General features: G+C 38.2%; 1 protein-coding gene across 13 annotated transcripts in view; it reads right to left on the bottom strand.

Annotated features, from left to right (window-relative positions):
- The window catches only part of PARD3B (par-3 family cell polarity regulator beta), a 1,282,024-nt gene that overhangs the window by 559,324 nt on the left and 707,883 nt on the right, over window positions 1-14,817 (bottom strand). For all 13 annotated transcript variants that reach the window (XM_072620099.1, XM_072620101.1, XM_072620095.1 and 10 more), the window contains 2 exons: window positions 10,027-10,166; window positions 8,325-8,453 (listed from right to left, as the gene is read on the bottom strand). In XM_072620099.1, the coding sequence (XP_072476200.1) occupies window positions 8,325-8,453; window positions 10,027-10,166 (269 nt within the window). The remainder of the gene's footprint in view (window positions 1-8,324; window positions 8,454-10,026; window positions 10,167-14,817) is intronic.

Below are 14,817 nucleotides of genomic sequence, written 5' to 3'. Positions count from 1 at the left end.
AAGCAAATCAAGGTCATCCCTTGAGTTTTGTAACCAACTCCTTATCCAGCTGCTCCATGTCAACAGCTGGCATGAATTACTGGTAACATTTGGCTAACTGGATAATAAGGAGGATATAGTCTGTGGTTGGTCATGATGCTACTTTTATGATCTGCTTAAACATATAAAGTCACAAAATCTTTTGTTTCCTAGCACTCTAGGAGTGCAAACGATGGCATCAGTGACCGTGAAACTTGCATCTTATGGTACAAAAGTGAATCAAATCTTATTAATCTGAGGTATTATCTTTAAAAAAGATAATATGATTATACTAAAATTCCCTGAAATACTGCAATAATCTCTAGGTCTCCTTAAAATCTCCAGTCATTACCACTAGAACTAGTCCTACGGTCATCAGGAGCATTTATAACATTATCAATGCTTGAGGAGGCCATGATTTTAGGTACTCATTCCCCCAAGAGTCCACAGGCTCTTAAAGCTGTTTTAAAGAGATAAGAAATGTCATCACTTCTAACGGTTAGTCTCTACAAACCCAGGGGTCCTTAATCTGGCACCTATGATAAACTCTGGGGAGCAAAAAAGGTTTTATAACTATATTTTAGTATAATTGGTCACCTTTGTCATTGTATGTATTCTATTTTGTGTACTGAAAAACATTATTCTCAGAAAATGTCCATAGAATTCACTAGATTGCCAGAGAGATCCAACACATACACAACACACATGCACATACACCCACATGCACACACACAAACACCTGCTCTAACCTATGCGAGGCCAGTCCTTGGCATATGGGCAGTCTTCACCAGCATTTTGGTGGAACTGGAGAGAGCCTGAATTTTGTGCAAAGAATCTGGGGTCACTACCACATTACAGAGATGATTCCAATAAAGTTAACATATTTGTACTTAGAAGCTATGCCATTAAGTACGACAGCAAGAACTCCTTCTACCTCTTTCAATAGTGCTATAACAGAACAGAACAGGTTATACAAAAAAAAACAAAAAAGTTGCGTTGACTGCAGCAACTATATCCTTCCAAGTTTAAGTATTTCCAAGAAAGTGAAGCAGTAAGTTAACATTAGGGACCTATTTTCTATTACTTGGTTATTAAAAAAGTAGCATACAGGCCTCTTCATTATCATGAAGCACTTCATAAATGTAAGTAGGCAGCCCTTCTTCAGTGGTTGCAGCAGTCACAAAGTACTTTGTAGGAATTCCTTCATTTGATCTGCTAGGCAGGCATTGCAAAAAACAGAGAAGAAAACTTAAGCTCAGAGAATTTTTTGTGGCTTTACCAAAGATCAAAAGGTCAGAAAACTAACAAGAGCAAAAGCTCCGATTAGAATACAAAATCATTCCATTAGTAAATAATATTGCCGTTCCTCACTCCTGTCTCTGTCTGTTCTTGGAAGATATTCCCTCCTCTCCTCCCTCTCACAGAATCCCAAGTTTTCTTCAAAGTCATGCTCAAATGCCTCCTCCCATTGGAAGCTGATCCAGACTGCCCCAACTGCTATGGTCCTCCTTCCAGAAAATACCTTGCATGCATTTAAAATTCAATTTTCTATGGACGTGTTGTTTCTCTTATGTAAGCTCCTTGAGGGTAGTGAGGGACTCTCCTCAATGTCCAGAACAGTGTCTATACATCAAGTCAAGCCGAGTCAAGTCAACAAACAATTATCAAGTATTTATAAGACCTAGGTACTTTGCTAAACATGGAGAGTGCAAACACAAGCAAAAAGAAATATGGTACCAATTCTAAAGGAATTTCCAGACCAATAGAAGGAGAAAATGCATGAAAAGGGAATAGGTGAATAAGGTGCCCGTCATGGAGGCATGGTAGAGAAGAAGCACCTCACAAATGCTTTGAATGAGTAAAGTAAACTGAAATAAAGTTCTTTGTTGATAAGGACAATGACCTAAAAGGTTGTTTCTCAATCTTTCCATTTGGCAAGTTAAAAAAAATCATATTTAGTAAATCATTTTATCTTTACCTTGTTTTTCCCCATTTTTCAAAAGTAAATAGTTAAGCATTAGCATGCACAGGTGTTTTTTTACACCTAAGAATGAGATGTTCCCTATGTGAGCTGACATTCTTGACCTAGTCAATATTCCCTTGGAGGAGGGGATGATTGCAAAGATGGCCTGTTTAAGGAGAAGTATTTTAAGAAAGTCACCTTCTATTCATTCATTCACAGATTATTATGCAAGAAACATTTATCTTGTGGAAGTGGTAAAGGAAAAGAGAGTCAAGGACTCTTTGAAGAAGAGGGTTACAGGAAAAATAAATACCTCCAGCCAAATCTTTAGAGTCTTTCCACAGAGCCTCCCTTTGGCATGTGGGCGAATCTACAAGCTATAGGCCTGCATATGGCAGATTCTGAGCACAATCAAATTGAGTGTGGAAATTTCAAAGCACAATTGAGTTGTGCCTTCAAAAAGTCAAGTACAATTGAGTTTGCCTAAATAAATCAGGTGTAATTGAGTTGTGTAACCTGATTGTGCTCAGCATTGGCCCCTTGCCAAAAAAGGGGGCAACTGGCCAAAAGAGGCACAACTCAATTGTGCCTGAAATTTTCACAGAATATTTTCCACATCAAAGTTGAAATGCACACAGAAAAACAAAACAGTCATTCAGAAATTTAGTCCTAAACTTTGACTGAATTCACGTGGAGTTGGAATAGCTATTCTATTCCATCCATGTCTTATCTAATAAACCTGACATTGTTTACAGCATCATTTCTCTTCTACCAAATTACTGGTGCCATAACTTGAAAATTTTCAGTGTCTTCAAATCTTAAACTATTTAGATGCAGCTAGCATATGGCCATTTCCCATCAATTTTACATTGTCTTACAAAAGGCTGGGAGATGTAGGAGAATGAAAGTGACTTAGAGTCAGAGACATAGGTTCAAATCTTGGCCATACCACTTCCTACCTGTGTGACCAGGGACCTGACTGAAGGTCTCTCCTCTTCAGATTGGGCAGAAAGTTAAATGTAGGAAGAGCGTTGCAATTTTTAAATATGTTAATGTTCTTATTAGTATGTAGACACTATCTGACTTGTCTGTCCAAATGTTTTCACAGTGATTACCTTAACATTTTTTAAGGTGATACAGTATAGACACATCACCGCCATCTTGAACTTCTGTGGTCAGGAGTAATTGTTATCAGAGATCTCAATCTCCATGAGGAGTCATGCATCAAGATCACAGAGCTCCAAAGTACTTTAGAGATCAGCTGTTCCAAACACTTCTTTTTTGTTTGAAGAGGAATCTGAGGCCCAGAGAAGTAAAATTTCTTATCCAACTCCACAAAGCTTTTAAATAGCAAACAGGTACTCAAACTCAGGTCCACAAACTCTAGATTTCATGGAGGTACAAGGGAGCCTCTGCAGTTTACTGAGTGGGATGGTGGTGGTAGGGAACGAGAGGGTAAAACATTATCAGATCTACGTGCAACAATATCTCCACAATATGCTGCACCAGAAAAAGCCAGGCTTTTAGCAAGATGCTGAATCTAACTCCCTGCATGTTTTCTCCCTGTCACTGCCATGCTAATAGTGAGGAGGCTCCCAATAAGTGCCCTTGTTTCTGTACCCAGGGCAATTGGTGCCACATTCTGCAGGATCTTCTAAGAGTTCATGTTGGGCATGAGGGCCCTTAGATCAGCAAAGTGATTGCTACATTTTCAGTTCTTGCTCTTCACTATTAAAGTCTAAGGTTCCTTTAAAAGAACTCTCCCATCCCACTTCACACACACACACACACACACACACACACACACAAACACACACACACACACACACACACACCCCTTTCTAAGTGTATTATGTATCAATCACCATGCTAAAAGATGAGGAGGCAAAACAAGGAAAAAGAGAGCTGTGGCTTTCCAAGAAGTCACATAGCAATTGAAGGAGACAACCACAAAAGACAGCTCAGCTAGATGGCTGATAGAAACCCTTCAAAGTGGCAGTGGGACTAGCAGGATCCAGGGGTCTACAGTGTATACTGGAGGGTCAGGTGGAAGTATCCTGTAGTCTAGAGGGTGCATTCATAGGGAACATGGTAAGGCCCAATGGACCTTACGATACAGCAGCAGGGGATATGATAAGGTGTGGTGGTCCTCTATCTCACTGGATGGATTGTAATTGGAGATAACTCTTTCAGATTGTGATAGCAGCCATGTGACTCTTACTCCCAAGAGAGCTACACAATCAGGATGAGAGGAAGAGAAAAGACAATGTTTGAGTCTCTCCCTGCTTAGCCAGTCTAATGGAACCTAGGAGACTCAAGGGATTGGGGAAAGGAAATTATCAAGTCCCAACTATGTGCAATGTCCCGTGTTAGGCCCTAGTTTAGCAGGAGTTCTCTTCTAATAGACATGGAAGGAGAGCTGGAAAGCAAATATGTAAGGTAACTGAAAGATCTATGATTTCTTCATCTTGAAAACCTTCCTCTACTGATGCAGACTGCAATATTTCTATGACTTGAGGAGTTGCCTGAGGTACATGGAAGTTGAGTGACTTGCCAGAGTGACCTTATGAAAGATTCTATTTATATGTATCTTTTGCTTCCTTTGGGGAAAAGGAGCAGCAGAAATGCTGCTCCTGACAGTAGCCTTAGTGTACTTAACAATAAACAGAATGTACTTAATGCCTCCTGGAGACCTAGAAGTTCTTCTGGGTCACAATGTCTATCATATTTGAGAAAACCTTGAAAGACTAAGAAAAGGTGGCAATGAACATATTGACAATTCATTGGCTCATATAAAATTTATTATTTTGATTTTAACTTGTATTCCTGGTCCTTTCTTCTAACTGAAGAAAATACTTCCAAAATCTTACTTTAATTTCTCTTATTCACCACCAAGATATATTCCTTATATCCACCTTGAATGTCCGTGGGTAACCATGAGTCAGATGTCAATGACTAGTTGAATTTAAATAACCAGGAGGAATAAAATAATGTATTAGATAAAGAAGGTTCATCTAAATTCCCATGCCTAATTCTTCCATGATTTGTGTCTTTAAAAGGTTTTGGCATCCATGATGTCTACCAGGAATCTTCTGTTAGCCACAAACAGACTGGGTAAAAACATGAAGGCTCTTGAGCTACCTAAGATTTGTAAGGGCAGTCCATTGGTCCAAGAAAGCATGGCAGCTGCATTTGAATTCACAAAGCAGTCTCCTTGTTAAGGAAGCCCACCACCTGTGCATCTTTCTTTCAAAGCAAAAGCAATCTTCGTAAGTGAAGGTCAAATCAGCATGACAAATATGGCACCTCTTGGATCTCTATCTCGCCAGGCGGGAGCAACTTGCTCACTTGAAATATAGTTAATCCGTCTTGCAGAGGCCAGAATTTAATAGCAGGCAAGCATGGCAGGGAGAAATTATAAATACATTTGAAATTTTTACGGCTCGTTTTACCCACCAGGGGTTGCTGTGATTTTTAGGATAATTTTAAATGAGACAGCAGGTTAGAAAATGAAACATTAGCAAAGAGGGGTTAACAAAGGCTTGACACAGGATTCCTCTGTACCCACTAAGAGGAAGCAACAGCCACATAGAAATATATTCATGCACAAATATGTGCACATATACACCTTAATATGAGAAATCATCTGTTTTTCCTCTTTAAGTACAAAAAATCTCATGTATTTAAGAGAAAAATCCTGTTTAAAAATAAAAATAAAGGCAGGGAAGACATCAAGGAACTATAAAAGGTGGTAGAGATGAAAGGAGGAGGGAGAGAGATTGATTTGTACCATCAGAAAGGAGTGAAAAAATTACAGGTATCAAAGAAAGAAAGTACTAGACATATCCTTCTCAGACTAGACTATGCCAGAGCACTGATGAAGTAGTAGAGAGGTTTTCCCTTCAAGTGGAGAAACCAGACACATCAGTTCCACCTTACAATTCTATTACTGAAGCTCTTCTCCCATCAACTACTATTCAAATGCTCTCTTTGAGCACGAGTTACCACAGATCAGTCAGCCAGAGTATATGACAACGAAAGGATTTTTAGACTCAGGGCAAGTCACTTTGGTAAAAGGGTTATTGGGAAGCAGCTAACCTTTTAATTCATCTTAGGTGTTTTGCCAAGCAATCTTCCTCTAATGGAAATAGGGCTAGTTAAATATGTTGTGTGGTCCTCAACTGATTGGTTGAGAAAATAAGAGGGGAATATTAAAGCAGAAAATGTACTAGCTCAGTATCCTTCAGTTAGGTCCCGAGTCAGGAAAACGTCCAGGAAATGGAGGCTAACGGCTGGGGAATGATGGAAGGTCACATCAGAGACACAGACTTACACTGGAACTTCCTGTGTGACTGCTGACAGCACTCTCTTGGTCATGAAAGTTAAGATTTTACAAGAAGTTGGCAATAACAAGGAAGTGAAGGATATTTAAATGTCAGAAAATATGTAACACACGGATTGCAGATGAGAACACGGCACTAAGCAAAGTAACAACAATCACGGCAATCAAAAAATCAAAACAAAACTGCTTTACAAAAGGCAGAGGGCACTACCTCAGAGCAGGAAAACAATAAACACAATTTTGTTTCTTCAAAAGAAATGGGACAAGACAAAAGGAGGAAGCGCTGTCCTTCCTTCATCCTGCCAGACTCTCATTGGAAAGTCAAGTGTGCACATCAATCATGATAAGGGAGAAGAGACCCAAGTGATACCTTTTTTTTTCTTTTTTTAAAGGAAGCACAAAGATGTATCATATAGCACCCTATTTATTATTACACTCTTTCAAATAAAACTGCATATGCCTTTACACAACAAAGTGTATTTTCCACTCAGAGGCAAAGCAGACATGACCTCTATTTAAAGTGTTATTATGGTTCTCATACATTAGCACTTAGAAAAGAGATTCTAGCTAGAAACAATAACAGAATTCCATATTTCTACAAATAAGGGTTCTGGGTTCACAGCATCAAATGATTGCAAAAATCAAAGTCCTTGACTTTGTTATGGTTACAAAGAATCTTCATCATAAAATATGGTTAGATAGTTATTGTTTTTCTGAATGGCTAGGAATCAAATCTATTTGTTTTAGAATAAAATTATAAAGAATAGTAACTATAATTTTAGTAAAATAGTCAGTATTTTATGGGAAACTACAAAAAGGGATGGAAATGTCTTTTTTACTTAGCTTCATATTTTAATAATTAATTTTATATATTCCTTGGTGAGCTGTGCCTATGATGTCACTTGTGAAAAAAAATTCCATCAAAATTCAAACAATGGGTAAAATTATATATATATGTGTGTGTATATATATACGTATATATATACACACACACATATATGTATACCGATGATACATATATATGAATTAATCATACAATGTTGGAAGGAATCTTACAGGTAATCTCTCCCTCTCATCCTTTCTACAATACATTTGTTCAATGGTCATATGGTCCCAATTTAAACATTTTCACATGTTGGTAGCACACCATTGTTGAGAGGTCTATTAGTTAGAAAGTTTTCTAAGACTGAGTCAAAATCTGGCTACCTATAAATTCTACCCATTGGTCCTAGTTCTGGCATTTGGAACAGTGAAAATTTTTAGGTCTCTTTCCTTTCACCCATGATGAGTTTTCAAATATTAAAAGTCAATTATCAAATCTCCCATTCTTCTTTTTTATTGGCTGGACATCTTCAGTATCATCATATGACAATTTCCAGAAATCTACCTTATTATCATGCCAGTGTTCATCTAGGCATTCTCTAGTTTACCAGGAATCCTCATAAAGTTCAGCGAGTAGCTGACCAATGTAGAGTTGGAAGAGATCCTTTTCTTTCTCCCTTGATATATACATCATACTTTTGGTTATACAAACTGTTTGCTTTAGTTCTTAATACTTGCCTCATACTACTGGCTTGAAATAAAACCTTTAGGTCTCTCCATTAACTACTTTCAAGGCTACTCCTCTGCTTTTGGTTATTTGAACCTTGAGGTGGGATTCTATCTTCAGCCCTAGTAGATTTAAGGTTGTCGGTTTTTGCCCACTGCTCTAGTCTGCTGAAGTCTTTTGGTGTCACCTAATGTATTCTTATCTAACTCGTCCACATTTGTATCATCTGAAAATTTGGTAAGCAGGCCTCTTTTATCTTATTTTTAAAGTCTCTGATAAATCTCATCAATAACCTCAAAGCGCCGTGACTAAGTACGCTTCGCTATTGGCTTCCTCTCCAAATGGTCATGATAGAAAACCTTATGATCTTTTGTTTATTCCTCAATCAGTGAGAATTCAATGAAGCCTTTCAGGTCTTTCCATGTGTCAGTAGACTGGAGTATGAACATTACCAGTTCTCGGGGCAGGAAGCTTTCTTCTTGACGAACAATGACAAGAGATGCCGTCTCTCCTTGTTTAGTGCTCCGCAGCATGGCTACAAGTTCTTCCTGAGTCCGACCAGTAATGTCTCTGCCATTCACCTAATGAATGAATGCAGTTAGATGAAGAGCAGCTATTAAAATACCTGCCACCTCCTAGATCAGGGGTACTTAACCTTTTGTCTGTATTATGGCCCTCTCTGGAAGTGTGATGAAGCCTAGGGACCCCTTTATAGAACAATGTGTTTAAATGCACAAAATAAAGCATATGAGATTACAAAGGAAATCAATTACATTGAAATACAATTATTATTCATTTTTTGAAACCTCCAGCCCTTTCCCCTTCTAGATGCTCTTTGAGAAAAGGCAGCAAAACACTGACACATACTGGGCTTACAAAGAAAGAAAAATTTTAAAAATGAATCAGCTAGAAACAGATCTTGCAAAATGCTCACATGATGACCATACACTGTTATGAGATATGTCATGATAGGATAGAAATCAAACTATCATGCTACCAAAATATGGTCCTCCAATAAGTAGGAAGCAGATTTCAAATGCCTCTCTGGCATTTTCTTATGCAATTAAGGCAATGAGCAGCTATGAGCTACTACAATATTAAAAATGACTATTCATTCTATTTCTAGAATGCATTTATTCTACATGCTGGCCAGTGGGTACCATACTGTGGTGCTATTGTTTCCATAAAATCTAAATTACTTCTCTTAGGTGGAAGCCATTCTTACTTCCCCAATTTCTCCTTCTTTTGACATCTCTTCACTTTTATCATGATTCTGGACATTAGTTACTTAAATATGTGTCTCTGCACCAATGCTCTACTAGGCTGTGAGTTACTTGAGGGCAGGGATTGGGTAATTTTTTTATCTTTGTACCCTCAGCACCTACCACAGTGGAAAAGGATTAACAAATGTTTGCTTAACTGAACTAATAAGTTTCATTGAACAGATATTATTTCAGGTTTAGTCAGTGGACCACTATTTGCTAATGGAGAAGCGAATCTGGCTCCTACCTGAAGCTTGCTATGTGTCCTCTCTTCTGTTTTGTCATTACAGAGGAGGTCACAGGAATACCTTTAAGCAGGCCAGTTTTCAGCAAAGGGGGATCTTCTTTCTTAAAAGGCATGATGACCAACTGCAGGTGGCTACAACAAAGTTTGGCAGCATCCAGCAGTTTTGTCCACAATTTCCACAGCTACTCCTTTCCCAGTCTAGCCCAGGTGATGTAGTTTATACTTAAGGGTATCACTTCCGGCACAGATCAGACTAAGGGAACATGACTCAATTTTAGCTTATTCCCACTTGAGAGAAGCCAGATGATTCTTGAGCTAGGGATTTGGATCATATGGCCTTGAAGTTTGTGAAATGACTGGAGGCCCCCCAGAGCTAACCCAAACCCCTGGGGTGGCCTTGGTTTGAACTATCCTAGTTTTAAGTAGACATTAATGGGACAGAAGAACATTGGAGAGCAAAAAAATGTTCTGGAACTTTGTATCCTACTATTTACCTTTCAAAACTGGATTGACTAGTACCTTCTTATTAAATTTTTCAAATTTTTTTTTTCAAATTTTATCTGTGGATTTATACTACTGGAAAATATTTTCAAAGCTAAAGGACAAAGATTTCATTTCACTGAGTGGAGTATTCTCAGTTCTAACCTCCAAAATTCTGTCCCCTGATTGCAGGCGGCCATCTTTCACTGCTGCGCCTTTAGGTAAAATATTTTTCACAAAAATTGGACCAGGACCATGTATTGAGGAATCCCTGGTAACCACAGTGAAGCCAAGTCCTTCAGGACCTACAGCAAAAACATAGGAAAACAACAATAATTAAAATAAGTTTGTACAGAGGCACTGAACTTAGACGTAAAATTAAGTGTTGTAAAACATCATTAATTCAAATAAACAAAGGAAGGTTCAGCTTGAAAATTCTGAATTATGGTCCCACAGGCACCACAAACTCATTATGTCCAAAACAAAACTCCTTATCCTTTCTTCCAAACTAATTTAAATGTTTATACACACATGCATATAGATATATGTATATGCACACACGTATACACATGTGAGTTATATATAGATGTGTGTACATATATATATACACACATACATACATGCGTGCATGTGTTTGTATATACACACTGTTGAAGGCATCACTACTCTTCCAATCACTCAGTTTTCAACATCAGTATCATCCTTAACTCTTTACTGTTATTTGCCCTACATAACTAATACATTTCCAAGTCTTGTCATTTCTATCTGCATTTCATCTTTCCCATATTCTCCATTCTTTCTACTCAAATAATCTCTACTTCAGGGTCTTATCACCTTTTTCCTGTACTACTGTAATAGCCTCCTCCTTGGTCTCTCTACCCTATCTCTTCTCATTTCAATCTAACCTCCACACAGCTGCTGAAATAATTTTCCTAAAACACATCTGACTGTGTCAAAAGCAATGCCCTCCTGCCAAATCTTTACTCAAAACTCCATTGACTCCCTATTACCTTTAGATTCAAATATAAATTTCTCTGGCATTTAAAGTTTGTCACAACCTAGTCCCTTGCTATCTTTCCAGACTTCTTTCTCCTTTCCTCACACGGGTCTACTGCTACACCTCCTATTTCTATTACTTTGTACTACTTCAGTTAATCAATCAATCAATAAACATTTTAAATTGTTTACTATGTGCCAGGCAATGTGCTAAGCACTGAGGATACAAGAAAAACTAAAAGACACCCCTACCATCAAGGAGCTTAAAATCTAATAGGGAAGACAAAATGCAAACAGATATTTACAAATCAAGCTATGTAGAGGATAAATAGGAAATATTTTTAAAAGGGGGAATCACTGGAATTAAGAGGACTTGGGGAAGGCTTCCTGTAGAGGGGATTTTAATTGGGACTTAAAGGAAGCCAGGGAGGTCAGTAGGCAGAGCAGAAGAGGGAGAGCATTCCAGGTATGGTGGACAGCTAGAGTAAATGGCAGGAGCAGAGATATGGAGTGTCTTGTTTGTGGAAGAGCCAGCAGACCAGTGTCACTGGATCAAGACTACATGTGGGAAGGCAGGGTATAAGAAGACTGAAAAGGTTGGAGGGGGATAGATTACAATGGGCTTCAAATGCCAAACAGAGCATTTTGTATTTGTTCCTGGAGGACATAGGAAGCCATTGAAGTATGTTAAGTAGTGAGGGTGATATGGTCAGACTTGTGCTTTCAGAAAATGATTTTATTAGCTAAGTGGAGGATGGATTGTAGTGGAGAGAGACTTGAAGCTAGTAACCCTCCCAGCAGCTATTGCAACAGTGTAGGCATGAGGGGGTGAGTACCCCTACCAGAGTGGAGATAGTGTCAGAGGAAGAAAGGGGGTGTATTGTTGCAAAGGTGAAGTTGATAGCACTTGTCAACATCTTGGATATGGGGGATGAGAGACAATGGGGATTCCATGACTTCTAGGATGTAAGTCTAATGGACTGGGAGGATGGTACTGCCATCCACAGTAATTGGGAAGGTGAGAGGGGTGGAGGTTTAGGCAGAAAGATAGTAAGTTATATTTTGCACATATTAAGGTTATGATGCTTATGGACTTCCAGTTCCAGATATCTGAAAGGCAGTTGGAGATGCAACATTGGAGGTCAACAGAGGGACTGGGGCAGGAAAAGTTGATTTGAGAATCATCAGCATAGAGATTGTAATTAAAGACGCTGGAGTTGATGAGATCATCAAGTGAAGTAGTATAGAGAGAAAAGAGGAGAAGATCCAGGACAGAACCTTGAGTAACACCTACATTTAGAAGGCATGACCTGGAGGAAGATCCAGAAAAGAAGATAGAGAATAGATAGCTAGGAGGAAAACCAGGACAGTGGGGTCTAAAAATTGAGACTGAAGAGAGTATGAAGGAGGATAGTGATCAACAGTGTCAAAGTCTACAGAAATGTCAAAGAGAATGAGGACTGAGAAAAGAACGTTGGATTTGGCAACTAAGAGATCATTAATAACTCAGGAGAGAGGAATTTTTGGGGGGAATGATAAGGTTGGAAGTCACAATGTAAGTGTTTAAGAAGAGCATGTGAGAGGGGTGAAATTTGAGGCACCTACAGAAGACGGCTTTTTTGAGGGGTTTAGCTGCAGAGGGCAGGAGAGATACAGTACAATAGCTAACAGGGATGGCAGGATCAGGGCTTCTTTTTCAGGATGGGGGAGACATGGGCATGTTTTGTTGTAGGCTCTTCCTCTCCATCTCTGCCTTTGAAATCCGTAATTGTCAATGAGACTTGGTTTAAAACACCATATGTAGTTTGTCTCAATCTCTGCCTCTCTCCCCAAGCTGTTCACGCTCTCCTTTCTAAAACTACTCTTTGCTCCTTGTTTAGATATTCTATATACAATTATATATGCACTTGTCATCTCTCTGTTCAAATGTCAGCTCTTTGATAGCAGAAACTGTGCTACTTTTCCCTTCCTATCTCCAATATTTACAACAGTGTCTGACAGAGTAGAGACTTACTGATTGATTTACAAAATATATGCAGGTTTTATCACTTTCAGATAACTGGAGTAACCTATAGAATAAAACTGCACTAGGATGGCACCTGGACCTAAGCAGTTGCCTTATCACGGTAAGTCTAAAGTCTTATTTTTCAGCCCTATAAAGTTTTTGTTTATTGAGGACCATTGGCCCCCTGCTATCCAATTTGTACAAGAATAATTTGTACAAGAAAGCCAATTCATGCATTTATTTAAAGGAGAAATACAACTACAAGCTGTATTGGAAAAGCTGTGTCAATGTCTTCTCCGAGGAAGGTAACTATCTTACTAAATAAAATAAGGTAAGATTACTTGGCGAAACTACTGAATCACAGTTAAGGAAACTGAACAGTCTTAAAGGATAATTTCTCTAACTAGAGTACCCTAAATGTCATTCATTTTCTTTCCTCTTCTCCCTCTCCTTAATTGCCAACTCTTCATCCTCTTCCCTCCCTCCCTCCCTTTCTCTATCTCTTTGTCTGTCCCCCTCCCTTTTCCTCTCTTTCTTAACCAGAATCAAGTTTTTTTTACCAGTCAACTTGTTAGGGCATTTTTTATACAATATGATGCTAGAGATAGTCTGATAAAATTCTCTTTCTACATCACTACTTCTTTTGGAGTATTCCTAAGGTGGAAAGATTGTTGGATGCACAATCAATCAGAAGACCTGAATCTCAGTTTTGGCATGAATATTTATTAGCTGTATGATTACCAGTAAGCCATATAAGTGCTCTGAGCCTCAATTTCCCCATCCCTTAAACTGGCATAAAAATTACTTGCAGATTCTACCTTGCAGGATTATAAGTGAAGCCTTCCTAAACCTTAAAATGCTATGCAAATGAGAGCAATTATTATAAGATTTAACAAGGACCTAGGCCTCTTCTATTTTTCATATCTTAGTTGTTTTAACACACCTTTTTTTCCTCCTTGCCTTCTTAGAAAGTCTAATGTTTATGTCATTCCCATAGTACCCAGCTGGTCTCCGTGCTTATGTTAATTTCCATTAGAGGCAATCATTTACTGCTTGGCTTAGAGTCACATTTTCTCCTTTCTAGTGCCCATTCCGGGATCCATCATATTTTGGCCTATAATGGTCATTGTTCACCTCCCACCACTAGAATTAGGCTAATGAAGTGCAGCCCAGTAGAGGGAACTGTATGATTTATAATTAGCATATCGATTGTTTACATGTAAATGAGTGCTTCTGAAGTACTTTTGGATGATTTGAAGAGTTTATTTCCTTAAGCAGTTCAAACATTTTCCCAGAAATTTTATTTACACTATTAATTTGCATGGCAAACTATTTATATTGCAAAGGTAAATTTCAGGCCAGTTCTTGTATGAGTCATCAGAAATTCCAGATTAGTGGGTTCTCAATTAACATGATTTTTAACACATATATAACTATACTAACAAGAGATACACATATGGATTGCTCACCTGTCTTTAATTCAACAAATATTTTGGAGTTATTATGATCTAGCCATGGAAATGGCAAAAAGGCAGCTAACACTAATTAGGGTTTTCAAAAATAAATTATCAGAAGTAATTTCTTTGTAAAGTAAAGCCCTGAACATGTGGTGGTCCTTAATACAGAACAGATAGGCCTCAGTTACAAGAAAAGAATTAATAATAAACACTTCTTCTGAATGTCAAAATCTTCTGGGTTTAAATAGGTTGATTAGAAAAGCTACTTGAAAGAAAAGGCTATCAGGAGAAGATATACTGAAATCTTCCGAGTGGTTCCGCTACTTTAGTTTTTGTTTATCCTATTATCTTCTCTTTTCATTCACTTCTATTTAATTAATTTTCTTATCATGAAATAAAATAGAAACAAGAGACCTAGGTTTATTCATATCCTGATTTTGATCCTTAATGGGTCAGACTTAGTAGTGCAATCCCATGTTAAAACTCATCTTTTACCAT

The sequence above is a fragment of the Notamacropus eugenii genome, chromosome 6, assembly GCF_028372415.1.
Source record: "Notamacropus eugenii isolate mMacEug1 chromosome 6, mMacEug1.pri_v2, whole genome shotgun sequence".
NCBI classification, from domain to species: domain Eukaryota; kingdom Metazoa; phylum Chordata; class Mammalia; order Diprotodontia; family Macropodidae; genus Notamacropus; species Notamacropus eugenii.
The sequence above is the reverse complement of the archived record's forward strand: the minus strand, read 5'-3'. Positions and strand labels throughout refer to the sequence as shown.